This window comes from Mustelus asterias, chromosome 15 (genome assembly GCF_964213995.1).
Source record: "Mustelus asterias chromosome 15, sMusAst1.hap1.1, whole genome shotgun sequence".
NCBI lineage: Eukaryota > Metazoa > Chordata > Chondrichthyes > Carcharhiniformes > Triakidae > Mustelus > Mustelus asterias.
Genome location: NC_135815.1, coordinates 76,186,374 through 76,208,040, shown reverse-complemented (window position 1 = coordinate 76,208,040; position 21,667 = coordinate 76,186,374). Strand labels below are relative to the sequence as shown.

The 21,667-nt window shown below is 43.9% G+C and overlaps 1 protein-coding gene across 8 annotated transcripts in view; it reads right to left on the bottom strand.

Annotated features, from left to right (window-relative positions):
- The window catches only part of qkib (QKI, KH domain containing, RNA binding b), a 568,349-nt gene that overhangs the window by 8,787 nt on the left and 537,895 nt on the right, over positions 1-21,667 (bottom strand). For 5 of the 8 annotated variants that reach the window (XR_013499671.1, XR_013499672.1, XM_078230145.1 and 2 more), the window contains exons 6-7: positions 17,571-17,867; positions 17,140-17,215 (exon numbers count right to left, since the gene is read on the bottom strand). Coding sequence is in view for 6 of the 8 variants with exons in the window: in XM_078230145.1 (XP_078086271.1) it covers positions 17,187-17,215; positions 17,571-17,867 (326 nt within the window). In the remaining 2 variants the exon portion in view is untranslated. The remainder of the gene's footprint in view (positions 1-17,139; positions 17,216-17,570; positions 17,868-21,667) is intronic. The other 3 variants (XM_078230140.1, XM_078230143.1, XM_078230139.1) reach the window with 1 other exon arrangement.

Here is a 21,667-nt window from a genome sequence, read left to right as displayed (position 1 = left end):
CGTTATTAATAGCAGAACAAGAAGTTTAAAGGGAATCAGACATCTCTGGAATAGGTGTGATGAAAAACAGTCATATTCACCATTTGTAAGGTTAGAGTTTCTCTTCTTGTGCAGAAATGCCCAGACCTTTGCCCAGGGGTTTGCCCGTTCTCCCCACGTCTGCATGGATTTCCTCTGGGTGCTCTAGTTTCCTCCCACAGTCCAAAGATGTGCAGGTTAGGTGGATTGGCTATGCTAAATTGCCCTTTAGTGTCCTAATATGTGTAGGTTTGATGGATTAGCCATGAGAAATGTGTGGGGTTACGGGATAGAGTGGCGGCGAGGGCCTGGGTAAGATACTCTGTCAGATTGGTGAGACTTGATGGACCAAATGGCCTCTCCTGCACTGCAGAGATTCTATGATTCGATTCTATGATTCTATAACCTCAGCATTAATCGTGATGATATGGGAGTGCCTTGCATTCTCCATTTCTGCGACTATTTGACTGAACTTGCTTTTTCCAAATACACTATATTTAAAGTGGTCAGGGAAGATATTGGCCGGGAGACACCTCGCCTTTCGTGGAGTTCGCGACCGGTGTTCAGCCAATCGCAATTCTCCCAAGCGCTTTTTTTTAACCCAATCAGTTCTGCGCCAGAAATCGGGGCGGAGCTAATCATGTGGAAATAACAATTTCAATATGATCAATGGGTTCAGTACAGTATTTTCTGGGCCCACGAGCATCTCTTCCCCACCCCCGCCTGGAGTGGTTCCCTCCAGCGGGGTTTACGATTGCACCCACTAACGGAGAACAGGTGTCCTGACCTCACTGGTGGGGATAGAGGCCATTGAGGCCCCCTGGGAGGCCCCGGGCAAAGGGGCAGAGGTGCCTCTTGGGTACCCCAAGGGGCAAACTGGTACCGCCCATTGAGCACTTGGCAGTGCCAAGGAGGCGAGGGATCTGCTGCCACTTTGCAAGTGGGGTCAGTGGGAGAGGGAGGGGGGAGGCAATCAGGGCTGGCTGGCATGGGGGGGGGGGGGGTGAGGAGAGAGAGGTCGGTGCTGGCCAGGAGGGGACATCGGGGCTCGCCTGGGGAGGTCCAGTAGGCCAGCGATCAGGGAGTTGCTGGGCTGGCCAGCGATCTGGAAGCCGGTAATGGGGGCCAGCCTCTCAGGCGGGAATAGGCCCTGCCCAGTTTTCCAGAGGAATCACATCGAGGCACTCTGCATTGCACAGAGTGTCGGAGATTCGTTCTGGTAAGTATGCTCAAAAAACAGGGCGGGAATTTTTCCCGTTTTCCCGCCTGTTGGACACTTAGTTTTGTTTTGTAAGAATCCCGGCCATTTGAGTTACAAGATTTGCAAATCGATGGTGTGGCACAGAGCAAGAATGGACATGTCACAGCTGTGACAATAAACTATTTGTCTTTCTAAACATATATAGATAGAAGCTGTATACACAGACACGTACATAACAAAGACACGTATAGTGATAATTCAGTTTTAAAATAATTTCAAAACATTGAATTAAAAGCAGAAATAGCCATTTGGACATGGTTTCACCAGTATGTTGCATGTGAAAGCCTTTGAATCAAAGATCAAGCAATAATGGTCAAATTAAAGGTCATCTTTGAAAGAAAAGGGTACTATTTAAAATGCGAATTTGGTGATCAGTAACCAGTGTTTCAACAAAGTTCATGAATATAACACTCTTTCGAAAGTCTTTCAAAGATGGCCTTTATTTGACTAATTGTTGACCACAGATTTTGGAGTATTATCATACACAAAGTTTGAAGGTCAACATAATCAAATTGGATGGCAGATTGCATCTGTAAAGAGCTTAATCAAAACAAAAACTATTATTTTGGCATACACGTCATCTTTAGGCCATCAGTTTATGTTCATTACACCAATTATGGACACCGATGAATAGAGATCCATGAGCCCACTTACAACTGTGATATTTTAAAGTTTGTATATTTTTTGAGGCAGACCCCAAGTGAAATGGGAAACTGAGAAAGAGAATGTGATTCTCCCAGTTTCAAAACTAAAACTGACACTGAGATGTGAAACTGAAACTCACTGTTGAAACCATAAAAAAGCACACAAGAGCCATGAGAGCTCAGTAGTTGATGATGATTCCAGTGGTGCAGTACAGGCAGGCTGAAGAAGATTGGCTAGATCCAGAGAATAAGCAATGCTGGAGTTGCTGCAGCTGTTTCTGTTATTTGAAGATAATTTTGGCGGATGTGCACCAGCCATACCGAATTGAGGAGGTTCTGCAGACACGTGCTAGTTTTGGTTAAGACCCCTCCGTGCCTGTGGAATTTGGCTTGGTTATGCGCTGCTGTTGGCTGAGGATCAGATCAGCTCCTGGAAGGAGAAGAGCTGAACTTCTTTCTAAGGATGCTAGCTCCTGCATTGCCAACTCCTAAAATCTGTCTTAGTTGTATCTGCTTTTTAATGTGTAATTTATAGTTTATAATCAACCGCTATTTGCCTGTTAATTCATGTTGAACTTATGTTGATTCTGTGCTTTAGAGTACAGGTTGTTACCCAAGATAGCATTTAGTGGTTCACTCTTAAAGTGAAAAAAAATCTTCTGCTTTAAACTGTGGAATGTCCTGGCTTCAGCTTTTGTACTGTTACTTGTGTTATCCCCCAAGGGCCCATCTTTGGTCCCCTCATATTGAACAACTACTTGCTATCCCATGGCGACATCATCCAAAAGCACAGCATTAGTTTTCACACGTATGGTAATGACACCCAGCACTACCTTATCAGCACCTCTGTTGCTAAATTATCAGATTACATATCCAGTACTGTCTAGTAACAGACGAGCAGAAATTTCCTCCAATTTAATATCGGGAAGACTGAATTAATTTGGTGAGATTTTCCAGCCAGTTCTGCTGAAGGTGCCTCCTCCGTGCCGGGTTCCTCAGCAGCAATATGGATGAGACAGGCAAAATGCCGGAGGCATCAGTGGGACCAAAAGATTCTGCCAGTGGCCAACAGTGATCCGCCTCCACCAGTGGAAAACATGCTGCAGGGGTGGGGAGCCAGAAAATCCCACCCACTATTTTTGGTCCCTGCTCCAAATTTCCTTCTCTAGCTCCTGATCCCATGCCTCTCCACATTAACAGTTTGAGACTAAACCAACTTGTTTGTAACATTGGTGTCGTATTCGACTCCAAGATGAGCTTCTCACCACTTAGTTGCACCATCACTAAGACCGCTTACCTCCACTTCTGTAACATTGCATGACTTTGCCCCATCTCAGCTCACCTGCTGCTGAAACCTTCATTTAGGCTTTTGTTAATTCAATGCAGTGGGTAGAGAATAAGTTATAAGAGTCAGTTCATAGAAGACAATTGATGTAGAAAAGCTGTTGTGATACCAATTACAGGAGAGAAAAAGTGTTGGAAAGAACTTAACCATAACAGTGATGGTGTCATCATAGTGTTGCTCTCTATTGTGCAAACGGAAAAAGTCAATGCATAGATTTCCCTCATACAAGTGCAGAGAAATTCACATCTCAGGCCTCTGCATAAACACAGCACCAATATCAAGATTATATGAAGACAGCCTTGGGTTGAGATTGGAGTTATTCTAATCCATCCTGCATTTCTACACAATAGCAGGTGCAAGTGTGACATGAGTGTGTCCATTATTGGTCAGTAGATGCAGGACTGGGGCCAATACTAGAAATAAGCTTATGGCAGGTACCGATTAGAAGGATGAAAAGCATGGGACAGACAGACTTGAAATACTGAGATTACAGTGAAATCTGCATAAATGGACACTCCCAGAAAATGAACAACTGCAAATCATGAATTACGTACAGCCGTCAATGCACCAGGCCCTGTTGCAACTTGTACAATTTAATCCCAAAATAAATACTGTTTTTTTCAGCAACACACAAACCCCATGGATGAATGAATGAATAAATAAAAACAGTTGCAAAGCTGCTGCACCTGAAACTTGGAAACATACAGAGACAACAGGCAGGAAGCCTGTCCCAAACCAATCGTTGGATCAATGCAACTAAATAATTCTTCCCTGAAGCCCCTGCCTCAGCCATCATAGCCATGCAATCTTCTTGTAGAGGCAAAAGAACAAAAAAGCTAATAACGTTGAAAAAAAGCTCAAAATATTTCTTTCTGACCCCCTCAGGCCATTAACACCAGTCTAGGAGATCACATGGACCAAGTGTTACCCATAAAAATACTTACCTTGTAGATGATGCAATCTTTGCCCCATTCAGGAACCAGCCAAGTTCCTTCTTGAAGACATGGAGAGTTAGCACACACCACACCAGATGGCAATGAATTCCAGAAACCCACAATTCTCTAGGAAAAGAAGAACAACTTTCTAATATCCTAGTTTATTCTTACCCAATCTCTTAAACTGGACTAATCCATCAATTAAAGATGCTATCCAGCCTCTTAACTACTTCATAGACCTCCATCACCACTCTTCAAGTCTATGTTACTTGAAAGTAAATAGACCAAGCTGAAGCTGAAGTTCTTTAAACTGGGAATCACTCTTGTACTTCTCCTCTGGATGTTTTTAAAGGCTGTTATAGGGAGGACCTTCCGGCCCCCCACCCACTGAAATCGCCCAGTCCCACAAAGTCAATGGGCTTCTAGCTGAGTTACGAAATCTCCCACGGCGGGTCCCACCACGACAGGCATGGAAAATCCTGGCCTGCATCACCCACCATGAGGCATCAGTATTCGATATGTGGTCTGACCAGCAGCATGTTTAGTGTCAAAATGGCGTATTGTGACTTGAACTGAATGGTTCTATTAATACAATCTTTTCAACTTAGAGTGGGGCCACTGATGTTTCCCCTTTGCAGCTTGCTTCCTTTTTGCCCTGAATGCTCCTGAATCTATCACTTTTCTGAGGTCAGCTTATGCAGGTCATTGCAAAGCAGCAGTGTACTTGGTGAAAGACACAGTATTTGTGGCATGGGTAACTCTCCATTTTCATAAAACCCTTGCTGCCTTGTGCACACCGGTATGTGCTGGCCTCGCCAGTCTCCTCAATTCAGGAGTGTGTGCAAAATAGCAAGAGCCGCCATCCTTTCTTTCCCAACACCACATCCAAGCACTTTGTCAGCAGCTGCTGGCAACTGTTCTCCTTCTGACCCTGTCATCATCTACTTTCTCTGCTTCTGACATTGGATATATGTCTTTGGGCAGCTTTGGCTTTGGGGAGTGATCAGACACCAAATGGTCAGGGCTCACGTATCAAACCTTGAGGAATACAGTCAATAAATTGACAATCCTAGCAGACCCATACGGTTGTCCATTGTCTGAGAGTATCATTAGGCACAGATTCCACTGTGCATGCATTATACTTGACACATCACCTTTGGTGTTATATCTCTTTCCAATCTTCAGTTATTAGCATTTTTGTAGCTGATTAGGTGTTGTCAATAACCTCAGTTAGTCCTTCTAGATCTTTAGACTTTTAAAAGTAATAGAAAGAGCACTATACATACAATAACCATTTTGAACACAAGGACAACTACAAAAAAATGATAGTTGATGTCAACCCCCTGGTGCCTGCAATCTACATGTTTCACCATAATTCCACTAGAATAGGGAAGGAAGAGAGTGAATTTAACTTTTTTGAAGTCGTGAAGAAGTTTGACCATGTGAATTGGGAAATACTGCTTTGAAGAAAATAGGTCATCAATTTAAAATTGTTACTATAAGAGAACATTGTTTCCGAATGGAGTTGTCACAGCATTGTACATTTGTCACGGATTGGCTGAGACAGAAGCAATTGCAATTTTCACGGGGGAAAATGAATAAATATTTGTAAAGGAGGAAGAAACACGGCTATCAAGAAAGATCAGGGTTGTGAGATTAGTTTTGGATTGAGAGAGATCTGGTGCAGCCATAAGGAACTGCATGGCTTCCTTCTCTATGGATTGCAGCCTAAGAATTTAGCCTGTTGTTCATTTCCAAGAAACTATATATAACACAAAAATAATTTACAAATAGTAAATTAGAAAAGAACAAAAAGGTTATTTAAAATAACTAGTACAGATTTTATTTTCACTTTTATGCGGCATGGAGGAGGTCTTGTGATGCAGTGGGTAGCATGCCTGCCTCTGATCCAGCAGCTGCAAATCCTTCTAACATATGCTGGGGGGGGATTCTTGGTCAGTAATGTGATGGAAAGAGATTGCAGCCCAAACCATCACTATCCATAGCTTCAGGTTACGCATTCATGATATACGTTACCATAGTAACTTGGACTCTTTGGGGGGGGGGGAGGGGGAAGGTTGGCTGGATGGACAGTGTGGATCAGGTTGGCACCAACAGCACAGGGGTCAATTCCTATTCCAGCTGGGGTAGATTTGAGACCTGCATTCCTGACCTACCCATGCTGAAGGTTATGATGCTGTGGGTCCGACCTGCCTTTGGGCAGAGAATTCAAGATGACGACAACATGGATGGTCACTCCAGTGCAATGTCCGCACCAGCCCCCCCTTCCAGCCATTAGGATTTAGCATTCTTCTCACAGTGGCCCAGATAGCCATATCAGTAGCTGCAGAGATACCAAGTCACCTACCAAAGTATTTCCCTTTTCCTAGCAAAATCCTCTTTTGATATATCTTACATTAGAATTAAAACATTTATCTATAAAGGTCAAACTGTATTCCTGCAAAGCTTTATTTTAAAAAATGTCATGTTTCTGTGCTTGGAAAGTTGAAAAAGAAATGTGGTTTCTTTTTTTACTCAAAGAATAGCTAATAGAGCAAAATTTGAAGTCTTTGCATTTTCCATGACAGGCTCTTCTTAGTGTATGTGCTGCAAGATTATTCACCTTATTACAAGTGTCAAGTCTAATTACATAGGAGTAAAAACACAATTTCAATACAGGCTTTTTTCTGACATGTTCTTCTGCCTCTTGTTCTTCTATCCTGGTTACTAAGGAGCTATCCATAATTATGGTATTTACAAGTATTATTTTATCCCTCATCTAAAAGAAAGCTGCAACAATGGAAATTGTATTTATCTGGAAGTTTAATCACAGCTCATCACACACAATGTGTATTGTGAACATGTTAGTGATCAGACACGACTTAAGAGTGAAATCTATGGAGAAAGAAATTCCCCAAAAGGCATCATAGTTTATTTTACTATCAACACTAACCAACAACTTGCAACTCTTCAAATGCACTCCAGCTAGCACGAAGTTCTGTCTGAGGTTCAGCTTGGCTGATGCAGCCAAATGAATTTAAAAACACCCTTTCCCACTCCTCAGAAATAGACCTCCTTTTCAGATGCCCCATAGCACATTGAATTCTGAAAAGAGCATGTGATTGTCCTGCTGTCCTGTCTCTTCCGCTCAAGATAACCAAAAATAAGTACCTATGCTTGCCTTCCTGTTAATCCCCAAACTCACCATTATTCATCCCTCCATTGTCTCTAAACTGCCAGGCTGTTTAGCTGATATCAGGTTCTGGATTAGCAGAAATTTATCCAATTAAATACCAAGAATAAGAAAGCCATGTTCTCTAACCATTGACTCCCTCCCCCTCCCTGGTGACTGAATGAAGTTGAACCCGAACATTCTCAACAACAAAAACTGAAAATGCGAGAAAATCTCAGCAGGTCTGACAGCATCTGTGGGGAGAGAATAGACACAGTAAGAAGTTTAACAACACCAGGTTAAAGTCCAACAGGTTTATTTGGTAGCAAAAGCCACACAAGCTTTCGGAGCCTTAAGCCCCTTCTTCAGGTGAGTGGGAATCCTGTTCACAAACAGGGCATATAAAGACACAAACTCAATTTACTTGGCTATCAGTTTCTGCTCAGCGACTCTGCGCCGTCGTGTGTCGTGAAGGCCACCTTGGAGAACGCTTACCCGAATATCAGAGGCCGAATGCCCGTGACCGCTGAAGTGCTCCCCAACAGGAAGAGAACAGTCTTGCCTGGTGATTGTCGAGCGGTGTTCATTCATTCGTTGTCGCAGCGTCTGCATGGTTTCCCCAATGTACCATGCCTCGGGACATCCTTTCCTGTGACGGCGCAGAGTCGCTGAACAGAAACTGATAGCCAAGTTCCGCACACATGAGGACGGCCTCAACTCGGATATTGGGTTCATGTCACACTATCTGTAATCCCCACAGCTTGCCTGGACCTGCAGAGTCTCACTGGCTGTCCTGTCTGGAGACAATACACATCTCTATCTCTTTAACCTGTCTTAATGCTCTCTCCACTCACATTGTTTGTATCTTAAAGACTTGATTAGCTCTAAGTATTCGCATTCCAACCATTATTCTGTAAATTGAGTTTGTGAATTTATATGCCCTGTTTGTGAACAGGATTCCCACTCACCTGAAGAAGGGGCTTAAGGCTCCGTAAGTTTGTGACTTTTGTTACCAAATAAACCTGTTGGACTTTAATCTGGTGTTGTTAAACTTCTTACTGTGTTTACCCCAGTCCAACGCCGGCATCTCCACATCGGGAGAGAGAAGAGCCAGCGTTTCGAGTCTGGATAACCCTTCAGAACTGACCATTCTCAACTTTGATATCACATTTAATCCTGAGTTGAACTTCTGACCACATATCCTCGCCGTCACTATGACCACCTATTACCACCCCATAATATCACCCAACTCTGCTGCTGCCTCAGCTTGTCGCCTGCTGAAATCCCCATTCATGCCTTTGTTACTCAACCAATGTATTACTTTCTAGTCTCCCATGTCTACCTTCTGTAAACTCAAAGTCATCCAAAATTCTGCCACCTATGTCCTTACTCACACCAAGTCCTGTTCATCCATCAAACCTGTGCTTACTGATCGACATTCGCTCCCAGTTAAGCAATGTATCGATTTTAAAATTCTCACCCTCATTTTCAATTGCCCAACGTCTTGCTCTTCCCCAACTCTAATCTCCAAGATATTTGCATTCCTCCAATTCTGATCTCTAACACATCCCCAATTATAAACCCTCCACCGTCGGTGGCCATGCCTTCAGATGCCAAGGTCTGAAGTTCAGGAATTTCTTCTTGGAACCTCTCCACCTTTACTCCTTTAAGGCACCTTTTAAAATCTTCCTGTCTGGCTAATCTTTTGGTCATTTGCCTTGTTAAGGAAGAAAATTTACCAACAACTCAATGATCACGACACTTGATGTACATGGCAGGCACAAGAAATTTTAAAGATGCTCCCCGATCCCCTTTATACAATGCTCCAAAGTGAAGCAGTCTTCTGATGCAAGGTGTACTTTAATGGCTCTCTTGCCAGCAGAAAACACATTATGAAAACAACAAATTCCCTTTTATAGTTTACTGCACTTCACAAAGAACAGTACAGCACAGAAGCAGACCCTTCAGCCCACCAAGTCTCTGCTGACACAGATGACTCCTTTATCTAATATTTTCTTGCCTCTATGTGGTCCATATCCCTCTATTCCCTGCCTATTCATGCATCTATCAAGATGTCTCTTAAACGTTGTTACAGAATCTGCTTCCACCACCTCCTCCGGCAGCGCATTCCAGGCATTCACCACCCTGTGTGTGAAAAACTTGCCCCTTACATCTCTTTTAAACTTTCCCCCTCTCACTTTCAACCTATGCCTTGAGTATTTGACCCTTTGACCCTGGGAAAGAGACTCTGCCTATCCACTCTATCCAAGCCTGTCATAATCTTGTAAAGCTCTATCAGGTACCCCCGTATCCTCCGACGCTCCAATGAAAGCAATTCAAATTTGTTTAAGTTTTCTTCATAGTCCATATCCTCCAAACCAGGCAACATCCTGGTAATTCTCTTCTGCACCCTTTCCAATGCATCAACATCTTTCCGATAGTGTGGTGACCAGAATTGTACACAATACTCCAAATGCGGCCTAACCAAAGTCTTATACAGCTGCAACATGTTTTTCCAATTCCTATACTCAACACCCCGACCAATGAAGCCCAATATGCCAAATGCCTTCTTGACCACCTTGTCCACCTGAGTTGCCACCTTCAGGGAACTGTGTATCTGCACACCTAGATCCCTCAGTATGCTAATATTTCTAAGGGCTCTACCATTTACTGTATACTTTCCTTCTGCAGTAGATCTTCCAAATCGCATCACCTCACATTTGTCCGGGTTAAATTCCATCTGCCACCTTTTGGCCCAGATCTCCAGCCAATTTATATCCTATATCCTCGGATAGGCCTCCTCACTATCCACTACTCCCCCAATTGTTGTATCATCTGCAAATTTACTAATCAGACCACCTACATTTTCCTCCAAATCATTCATATATATTACAAACAGCAGAGGCCCCAGCACTGATCCTTGTGGAACACCGCTTGTCACAGACCTCCAGTTAGAAAAGTACCCTTCCGCTACTCTCTGCTTTCTATGTTCAAGCCAATTTTGTATCCATTTTACCAGCTCACCTCGGATCCCATATGACTTCACCTTCTATATCAGTCTGCCACGAGGAACCTTATTGAAGGCGTTACTAAAGTCCATGTATACAACATCCACTGCCCTGCCCTGGTCCATTTTTCTTGTCACTTCCTCAAAGAGCTCAATCAAGTTTGTGCGACACAATCTCCCCTTCACAAAACCATGCTGCCTATCATTAATAGGCCTATTCTCTTCCAGATGTGAGTACATCTTGTCCCTAAGAATCTTCTCCAATAATTTCCCCACTACTGATGTAAGACTCATAAGCTTGTAATTTCCCAGACTGTCTCTTCTGCGCTTCTTAAACAGTGGAACAATGTTAGCTACTCTCCAATCCTCTGGTACCACACCTGTGGCTAAAGAGGATAAAAAGCTTTTGGCCAAGGCCTTAGCAACATCTTCCCTCACCTCTCTCAGTATTCTGGGATCGACCCTATCTGGCTCTGGGGACTTGTCCACCTTAATGTTTTTTCAAAACTTCCAATACCTCTTCCCTTTTTATCTCAACATGTCCTAGAATGTCAACATCCTCCTTGCTACACTCATCATCCTTCTCCTTTGTGAATATTGATGCAAAGAACTCGTTAAGGACCTCACCCACCTCATCTGGCTCCACACACAAATTCCCTCCAATGTCTTTGAGTGGACCTACCCTTTCCTTAGCTACCCTCTTCCTCCTTATATACACATAAAAAACCTTGGAATTTTCCTTAATCCTGCCTGCCAAGGACACTTCATGGCCCCTTTTTCCCCTCCCAAGTCCCTACTTAAGCTCGCTCTTGTTATCTTTGTATTCCTCAAGAGCTTTATCCGTTAATCACTTTAGAACATTGTTATAAATGGGGTCCTATTTTGTCTAAACTTAACTGCCAGTTTTCAATATATCAGTGCGCATCAAAGATGCAGAAGATGAGTTCTGTTTTTCAGGATATTAGCTGCCAGGATGTTATTCTGAAATTTTCAGACAGTTAATCTCGATACATAATTGAGTATTTTTGTCTATATAGAAGGAATTTGAAAAGAAAAAGGAAATACCTGGTTCAAAATGATCTGGATCAGCTGGTTGAGATTGAATGCAACCATGATTTTAATGTGGGCAGAATATTAGCTCAGTTGCTGGTGAATCTCAAATAATTCTCAAAGAAAAGCACTTAAGTAATGAAGCATACCAAGGTGCCTCGTCCTTTGATATAGACAATGTATTTTCTTTTTGTTGTTGTGCATCTTGGTGAACAGATACTGATAAAGAAGGATGTTGGTGTCCCTGGTCTCTTCAGACAGAATTAACGCATTTGCCTAAATCAATAAGCTGTCTTCCACTATTGAAAAATAAACTCCTGGCCCCCAAAGTCACCTATACGTTCATGTGTGCTTGTTTTTTCCTATTTGTGCTTCATGCAGCAGCAATGCCATGAAGGTCAAATGGCTTCAAAGATTTCAAACACACCAAGTAGATTTAATTTTTCATATTTTGTTTGGACTGTTAGCTTGACTACATCAAGCTCAAAATATGTAAAGACTAACTCCGAGAGTGTGTCATAAAGTTGCAACACAATGAACAAATTGCAAGAAACCTGGACTAATGATGCAGGGAACAAGAGTTCAAATCCTACCATGACAGTTTGGAAATTTGAATTTTTAAAAAATCTGGAAATCAAAGGCTTGTGTCAGCAAAATATAAAAGTTATAAAGCATAGAAACTAGAAGCTGGAGTAGGCCATTCGGCCCTTCGTGCCTGCTCTGCCATTTGTTTTGATCATGGCAGATCATCAATTTCGATATCCTGATCCCCCCCCTCCCCCCAATATCCCTTGATCCCTTTAGCCCCAAGAACCATGCCTAATTTCTTCTCGAAAGCAGCTTTCAGATTGTCTTAAAAGAAAATTGGTCTACTAATGTCCTTTCGGGAAACAAATCTGCCGTTCTTCCTAGTCCGGCATCAGTATGACTCCAGTCCCAAACCAAGGTGGGTGACTGCCATTCGAAGGGGCTTGGCAAGTAGTATTGCTACAAAGTTGGTAAGCACCAACACCTTCTCAGGGCAACTTGGGATAGACAATAAATGTTGGTCTTGCCAACCATGCCAATATCTTGAGAATGAATAATTAAAACAGAAATCCATAGAACTTAATTTTAGGGGAATCATTAAAACCCTTCAAAATTCACCCAGTCCATAACAAGCTCCTAATCATTTATCTTTTAAAAATTTAACATTTCATCTTTAATATTAAACACCATCAAATGTAACTCTCCTGATGGCTCACCTCAAAATCTTTTTCAAATAACTGAGTCACAGAGTAGAAAATCCTAAGTTTGAGTCCCAGTCTGTGATGAATTAATTGTGTTCAGATGAGAAAAGAGCATGAACCCTACAGTTGGCTTCAAAGTTTCTCGTCAAAGAAAGTTAGGATTAGCACTGATATACCCCTTTCCCCCTAGTCAAACAACATTTACTATCCTGATTCATAGATGGAGGATTGTCATGTTCGGAAACTGTGGTGGGATGTGGCAACAGAAATGAATGCCTTCACTGAGGAAGAAAGTGGAGGGGGGGAGAAAATGTAAATAATTAAAATAAAAGGTTGACTTTTCTCCATTCTATTTTGCTCCCTCATTTTTTCTTAATGCCTCCACCACTAGCAATTCCACTAGACCATAGACCTGAAAATAATTTTCCATGAAACTATATGAAGGGCGCCTTGAGTAATAAGCAAAATAGTTTTACATTACATTCTACAAAGATATTAGCAAATCTGTGTTGATTATAGTGGAAGCAATGATACAACATTCTGAACTGCTTAGCTAATTATATGCTGTATTTTGGATTGGTTTCCCTAAAAGGAATTCAATTATAACCAATAAGAAGTTTGTGCAGTGCTTTACTTTTGTCTAGACCATATCTCTTGACCAGTTTGGAGCCCATTTTTGCATAAACCACATATTTAAAATCACACACCCATTCTGGTCAACAAGTTACGGACAACAAATATTTATATATGGCCTTTAATGTAATAAGCCGTCCCAAGGCACTTCTCAGGACCACCATAAAACAAAATAATGACACCAAGCCAAATAAGAAGATATGCCAGATGACCAAATATTTGGTCAAAGACAGCATTTGAAGACGTATCTTAAAGGAGGGACGTGATATAGAGAGGTGGAGAGGTGTAGAGAGAATATTCCAGAGTTTAGGGCCTAGGCAAATGTGAAGGCATGGCACCAAAGGTGGAGCGATTAAAATTAGAGATGCTCAAAAGATCAGAATAGAGAAGAGTAGGTAGCTGACGGTAGTGCGGCTGGAGGAGGTTATAGAAATCATAGAAACCCTACAGTGCAGAAGGAGGCCATTCGGCCCATCGAGTCTGCACCGACCACAATCCCACCCAGGCCCTACCCCCACATATTTACCCGCTAATCCCTCTAACCTCCACATCCCAGGACTCTAAGGGGCAATTTTTAACCTGGCCAATCAACCTAACCCACACATCTTTGGACTGTGGGAGGAAACCAGAGCACCCGGAGGAAACCCACGCAGACACGAGGAGAATGTGCAAACTCCACACAGACAGTGACCCGAGCCGGGAATCGAACCCGGGACCCTGGAGTTGTGAAGCAGCAGTGCTAACCACTGTGCTACCGTGCCGCCCAAATGGGGTTAGAGGGGTGAAATCATGGAGGCTTTTGAAAACAAGGACTAGAATTTCAAAATTAAGACATTGCAGCTTTTAGGGTCTTGTTTTTAAATAAAGGATCTGTATCTTCACCATATACCATTTATACTCAAATTAAACTATTTTTCCCAAATTATCACATGTTTAATCACTTTCTTTTTGGTTCCTTATCACATAGAAAATGAAAAACTAAAAGATATTAGAAAACAGAGTCAAATGTTTCACGCAGTAGTTTAACAAACTGCTGCATTCAGATGAAAATAAGCAATTGTCAGCTTCACAACTGAGGAGAGCATTCCCCGCTAGTCCCAATCGCAAATCACGATCGCCTGGGGAACTGGGAGTTGGCAGGAAAATATGTTTTGTGCCAGGCAAAACCACTTCAAAGAGGGAGTGACACCACAAACTGTCAATCAGGATCAGACTCTGTCTACATTGCAGCCTGGATAATTGAGGTGTAGTCAACAGTGAAGGGAAAAAAAAATAAACACAGGTGGCTGGAGGATGATAGGAATCCCTTGATCGGACAGCTGAATCCTTTACAAGGCACTGCAGTTGAACTTGTTGATTTCAAGTGCAATGGAGAGGGTTTCACCAATTTGTGCTTGCTGGGAAGCCGCAGCAACTTCAAATAAAAGATGCGCATACATTGGGGCTGGGTGCACGGCTAGGCGGCTGGGTGCACGGCTAGGCGGGCTGGGTGCACGGCTAGGCAGGCTGGGTGCATGGGGGCTGGGTGCACGGCTAGGCGGGCTGGGTGCACGGCTAGGCAGGCTGGGTGCACGGCTAGGCGGGCTGGGTGCATGGCTAGGCAGGCTGGGTGCCCCCCCCCATCCCCACCCCTGTCCCGTGTGAAATTGACATCTCGGAAAGCAATTCTCGCAACTCTGTATTTGGGATTGGGATTGGTGACTGGGGGGGTGGTTGCAGGTTTCCAAGGTCCGATAAAATAATTAAATCACAATTTGCATTTCATTCGCAAGCCCGGGCCCTCTAGCACCTCTCCCCCCGCCCCCCCCGGTCAGGAGTCTTTCACTCCAACGGGGTTTACAGCAGCTCCCCCATTAATGGGGAATTGGCGGCCCGGCCCCTGCTGGAGTGAAAGGGGGCCATGGAGGTCCCCAAGGTCAGGGGTAAGCGGGGTGCCCCCTGGGCACTGCCAAAGGGGCAAAGTGACAATGCCCAGGGGGCACCTTGGCACTGCCCACTGGGCATCAGCCAGTGTCAAGGAGGTGGGGCCAGAGGGGGCAGGGCCTGATAAGGGCAGGATGGCTGGGGGTAGGGCGGTCCTGCTGCAATTCTCCATTTGGGATTGGTCGGGGCTGGCCATCGGGGTGGGGGGTGCTGGGACTGGCCAGTGTGAGGGGTCACTGTGCTGGCCATCAATAGGGAGGTTGGCAGTGCGGGGCCAGTGCACATGCGCTGATCTCAGCACTGACAGATCAGCACATGCACAGTGGCCCGCTCAGCATTATGCTGCCAGCCTCTTCAGCGGGAATAGGCCCCGCCCCTAGCTTTGCATCATGAAGCTCGTTAGCGCTCTCTGTGATGCACAGAGTGTGGGAGATTCATTCATTGGAGGGATCGCTCTCATGCCTGTGTGGTGGCGGGGCTTAACCATTATCCTGAGCAGGGAGATTGGGTCGCCATTTAAAAATGGCAGCCTGGTCTCAGAACACTGAGGCTAGCCACAGGTTTCCCAATATGAATAAATTAGTATCTATCAGGCGGGAGAATCCCACTTCATGGACAATGCTAACACCAGGGGAAACCCTGTAAGTTTCCCACTGCCGTGGGCACATAGTTCCAATTCGGGAGATTCGCAGCCTGAATGTCGCCCTGGGCATTCGATGCTCCTGAAAATCAACTATGATTCGGTCAATATTTTTTATCTTCTTAAAGGCCCACAGTACACACAGAGAATGCCTGTGAAATGCCGCCACAGTGTTTCAGTTTTCACGACCACTGGAGTGAATGATGATAATCAGTTCACTTTTCGACAGAAGGTCCACCTTTTTTGCAATGTTCTTGTTAGTACAGTAGCCTTTGGCTTTTTCCTATAGCAGAAATGAGTGGACGAGCAACTAATGGATACCTTTGGAAAAGATATGACAATTCTTCCACATGATAAACAGAAAATTCTCCCTCTGACCCAACATCAAAAGATGTGCTATTTTAATAGTGAGAAAGAAATTGCATCAAAATTTAAATTGCACCATTCATAACATTTGGTTAGTCATTACCAGAGAAATATTTGAAGCATCATTGCAGGAACTGAAACTTAATACCCTCTCAAATTTAATTACAGTGGAGTCAACAAGGTCTTAGGAACAGGAGGAGGCCATTCAACCCCTCGAATTTGCTCTGCCATTCAATCACATGGTAGTGGATCTACACTCAACTCCATCTGCGTATCTTGATGCTGTAACCTTTAACAGCTTTCCTAACAGCTATCATTAAAATCTATTACTCAGTTTAAGATTTTCAATTGGCTTAATCTCAGCAGTATTTTGGGAGACAGAGTTTCAGACTTTCCCTACCCTTTGTGCGAAGAAATTATTCTCAACTTCATATATGAACAACCAGCTCCAATTTTAAAATTATATTCATTTGTTTTGCAGTTCTTCAACAGAGGAATTAATTTATCTCTACCTATCAATTTTCTTTCTAAAACATGAAGAACTGTGAAACTATTTTTATTCTCAAATACATTAAAATGTCATATTCTATGGTAAAATATGGGGTTGGTGCATTTCGTGAGGTGGGGAGGGAGGGGATTATGGTAGGCATGGTTGAAATAATTATATCCACACACACACACTGTATCTTTTCAGCTAAGAGAAAGGGGCTTGAAATAAACATATCCATGATAGTAACTTTGCTCCTCCTTGAAAACCTGATTACTTTTTATTTTTTGCATGTTTCATCATATTTGCCACTTGCCACTTTTTCCAATTAAAAGACTGGGCCAGTAAAAAAATTCAAATTTACAGAACTATCTTGTGATGTGTTAGCTATACAAAACCAAGCGAAAAAGCAGGAAATAGGCAGCTTACCAGTGTTTTCGAAAGGCAATGTCCAATGTAACTTTTTTATACCTTATTCAGTATTGGCAACTAATGGCATGAAGGCCTGTTGGAATAAATCAGCTGTAGAGAGAAGGTGTCTCTGCCGTAATACTTTTTGTTATAATTAAGAGTGTGCGCTTAGGTCTCAGATAGCTTTATGCACAGATAATTGCGCGCACAGTTTACAACTGATCGGTTTTACTTTTAACGGAAGCTTAAATGCATTACAAAATTGCAAATGGTGCTGTAAAGTACACACGATTCTCATCAGAGGCTAGACTGTCATTTCAAATGATTAATTAAAATTCAATGAATTAAAAGTCAAGCTTCAGTAAAATTAAATGAGGCTTAACTGACTCTAATAGTGAACAGGATGTTAAACATGAAGTGGAACAGTCATGCTTGATAAAGTTCCTTACCTAAAACTCCGCTTGGCTCAATGGGATACTCCAGGATGGAAGTAGCTGGTGCCAGTGTGTAAGGGTAGTCGTAGGGAGCATAGATTAGACCAGCTTCAGGTGCAGGAGGCACTAATGTAGTCGGATGAGGCGATCCATTAGGCATGACCGTTGCTGTTTGTATTTGCCTAATTAGAGGCATAATAGTTGGACCAGCTGGTGTGGGGGCTCGCAAGGCAGCTGGTGGCAGAACCGATGTGGGCCCAGTAATGATCCGTGGAGCTTGGGCTGTCGCTGCAAGAGAAAAGGCAAGGGCAGCTACAGTAAGCGAAAGAAATTCATAGCGGAGGTGCGGACAGAAGTGTGTGTCAGGAAAAGGAAAAGTGGGAAATGGAGAAAAGCCAAAAAAGCAGGTGGAATGAAAGAAAAATGAAGAAGAAATCATTAGTACAAGCAGTGATACTTTGCAATATTGAAGCACATCTTTAACTAAAAACCAAATCAACTTCCAATCAAATTCAATCACATCAACTAAAAACATAAACTGAAAAACTCAAAATCCAGTTGTAAATAAAAGTAAGCAGTGGACTAACACATCAGAGTCACATCACATAATGTATAATGAAACTTTGCTTAGACAGCAATTCACATTTTATCCTGGAAAACTACCAAGGGCTTTCATTATTCAGAAATCAAAATCCAATATTTCATTTTTATCCACCACCCCCAATCCCCATGCTACAATTCAAAGAATACCAGTTGAAGTCTCCCCAGTGCTCTAGTCAAATGTTATCTCGGGTCAATATTTATCCCTCAACCAACATCTAAAAGGCAAAATGGCTGCCAGCTTTCCTTCATTACAAGAGTGATAATTCTTTAAAAGTACAGAATTGGTTTTAAGATAATTTGGCAAGTCCTGACATCATGATAGACCCTAAACAAATGCAAGTCTTTCTTTCATTCGGCAATATGTACTGGAGAGTCCACTTTCTAAAATTCACTATGTGCAGCCATGGATGTCATTGCCAATGCAGTCTCCATCAATATCCCTATATTCTGCTTTGTAGCAGTTCAAAAACTACTGGAGTTATTGCTTGGTGAATCAGACAGTGCTATATGATTAGATTCCATCCAACAGAGAACTGGCACATACACACAAAGGAATGCTCTCTAATATGAGCAGAATTGAATATAAAAGTAAGGATGTTATGTTTCTGTTATACAGGGCATTGGTAAGACCATGGGCCCGATTCTCCCGTCTTGTGGGAAAGTGCCCACATCGGTGGCAAAACAACAGTGTTTCCCGTTGGCGTTGGCAGCGTCTTTCAGTTGGGATTCACCAACTTAAAAGATGCTAATAAGCTCATTTCAATCAACTCACCGGCCTGCCCCACTGTTCAGAGAACAAGTCCCCCTCCTACAAAAAATGAAATCGTGCACCCTCCCCACTGACCAAGAGAGCACGACCAATCACTCACCGAAGAGAGGCATCTTCCCCACTGACTCACAAATAACAGGTAACACTCCACTCACACACCACGCAGGCATGAGGCTGACCTGACCCGAACCCCAACCCGCATTCAGACCGTGCACTCAGGGCCCCCTCCCCCTCAAACTCCCCACCCACTCAGAACCCTACACAGGCCCCATTCCCCCTCAGATTCCCCCATTCAGGCCCCCTTCCCCTTCAAACCTTTCACGCAGGCTCCCTCCCCCCTCAAACCCACCATTCAATCTCCTTCCCTCCTCAGACCATTCATATAGGCTCCCTTCTTTCTCAGACCTCCACTCAGGCCCCCTTCCCCTTCAGATCCCTCACTCAAGCCCCCTTCCCTGTCAGACCCTCCCATCCCCCTCTTTAGTCTCCTGCCCACTCAGACCACCCATACAGGCTTCTTTCTTCCTCAGATACCCCACTTAGGTGCCCTTCCCCCTCAGACCCCCACACAGGCCCCATTTCTCCTCAGTCCCCTCACTCAGGCCACCTTCCCCTTCCCCACCCTCCTCAGACTTCCTACTCAACCATCCATCAGGCCATGTACCTTGGCAGAGCCAACAGTGCACTGTCCCCTGGAACTGACACCCTAGCCTGGTGCCTTGGACCCCGAGGAGGCTCAAGGAGATAGATCCAATGATCATGTTCCCCTCTGCAGTTGCCAGGCTGCAACAAATTCAGTGCACAATGCCTTGAAAAATATTCCACTGACAGCTTGATTGAGATCTGCTCCAGCCACCTGTGTTTATTTGTTAGAAATCAAAGGGTTCCAAGGGAATGGGGAGGGTTTCAAAGAATTCAACTTGCTAGGAAGCCTAGAGACTTCGAACCAAAGCTGTGTGCACAGCTAGGCAGAATGGAAACCTCCCCTTTCCCCCACTGAAACTAACATCTCCTCTCGGTCAGAGGACTTCAAAGGGGTCTACTCACACCCGCAGCTTCTGACCGGGAAAAAGGAAAATCTCTGCTGCAGAATGGAGTGCTGCAATGATTTAAACACCCGACAGGTGACCAGGGGAGCATGGAGATGAAAGTGACCTGGCCACTTCAAGAATGCAGATGTTGATCACAGGGCTGCCTGAAATCACCATGTCAGGAATGATCTTCAGGCCTGCCAGGGCTAGAAAGGGGAGTCCAGCCACAACACTCCATCCCACCGGAGAGTGGTAAGGTCAACTCCGTGCTCCCACCTGAGCCCACTCAACCCTCAGGACCCTTCCTCTGCAGTCTGGCAGCAGCAGAGAGGCAAATGGTAACTAGACCTACCTCCTCAAGCCTCCACGGTGCCAGGCCAGGGTGTCAGTGCCAGGGGGCATTGCACTATTTGCACTGCCAAGGGGAGGCTGAGTGGATGATCTATGAGGGGAAGGGGTGCTGTGTGAGTGGGGGAGGGGGGGGGGTTGGGTCACCCTCATGCCTGCATGGGTTGTGTGGTGTATGACCCATAATTTGAGTGTTGAGGGCAGGGGGAGGATGCCCCTCTTTTTTGAGTGGTTGGTGGTGCTCCCCTGGATCCTTGAGGTCTAGCATGCCATGTCCCCACTTGTGGGTAGTAACTGTAAAGCCCACCTGGTGTCATTCCCACTGGTGGGCTGAGTGAATGGTGGGAGGCTGGTAAATAGCTGTCAACCCCACTAATGACATTCAAATTAGCGGGTTTGCATAATTGTCAGGTTGCCACCCACTCTCGGCGGGAACCTGTTCAGGGCCATTGGGGAGTGGGGTGGTGGTGAATCCCGCCCATTGGGAATCCCAATTTTCAGCCGATATCCCATTCACCAGGGCATTGGGATTCCCGCCAGCTGTCTGAGGAGGTTGAAGAATTTGGCCCCATATTTTGAATCGTGTGTGTAGTTTTGATCTCCTTATTTAAGGAAGGAAGTAAATACTTTGGAGGTTGTTCAGAGGAAATTTAGCTGAATCATATCTGGTATGAGCGGGTTATCCAATGAGAAGAAGTTGGACAAGTTGGGTTTGTTTCTACTGGAGTTTAGAAGAGTGAAGGGTGACTTGGTGAAGTGTACAAGTTCTGGAATGGTCTTGACACAGTTAACATGGAAGGGATATTTCCTTTTATGGGTGAGTCCAAAAATAGGGGGCACTGTTTTAAAATTAGGAATCTCATAGGGCAGAGATTGGGGAGTTTTTTTTCCTGAGGGTTGTGCGACTTTGGAACTCTGCCTCAGAAGGCGGTAGAAGGGCAGTCATTGAATATTTTTGAGGAGGAAGCAGATAGATTTGTGTTAGGCAAGGGAATCAAAGGTTATCGGGGTTGATGGGAATGTGGAACTCGAAACACAAACAGATCAGCCATGATCTTATTGAATGGCAGATCAGGCTTGAGGGGCTGAATGGTGTATGTTTGCTCCTATTTTGTATGTTCATGTAACTCCTGAAGCAGAACTTTGCTATAAAGGACTGAATCTGGCACCTGCATCCAGTCTAGAAAAACTACCTTTCTGGAGTGGGCCCTTACAAATTTATCCTCTTTAATATTGAATATCTGATCTTATTAAAGGGCTCATATAAAATTAAAATTTGACAAAAAAATTTTTAAATACAATTTGAATCCCAAAAGTTAAACGTACTTGACTGTGCCTGAAATTGTTTATAATGTATTCTT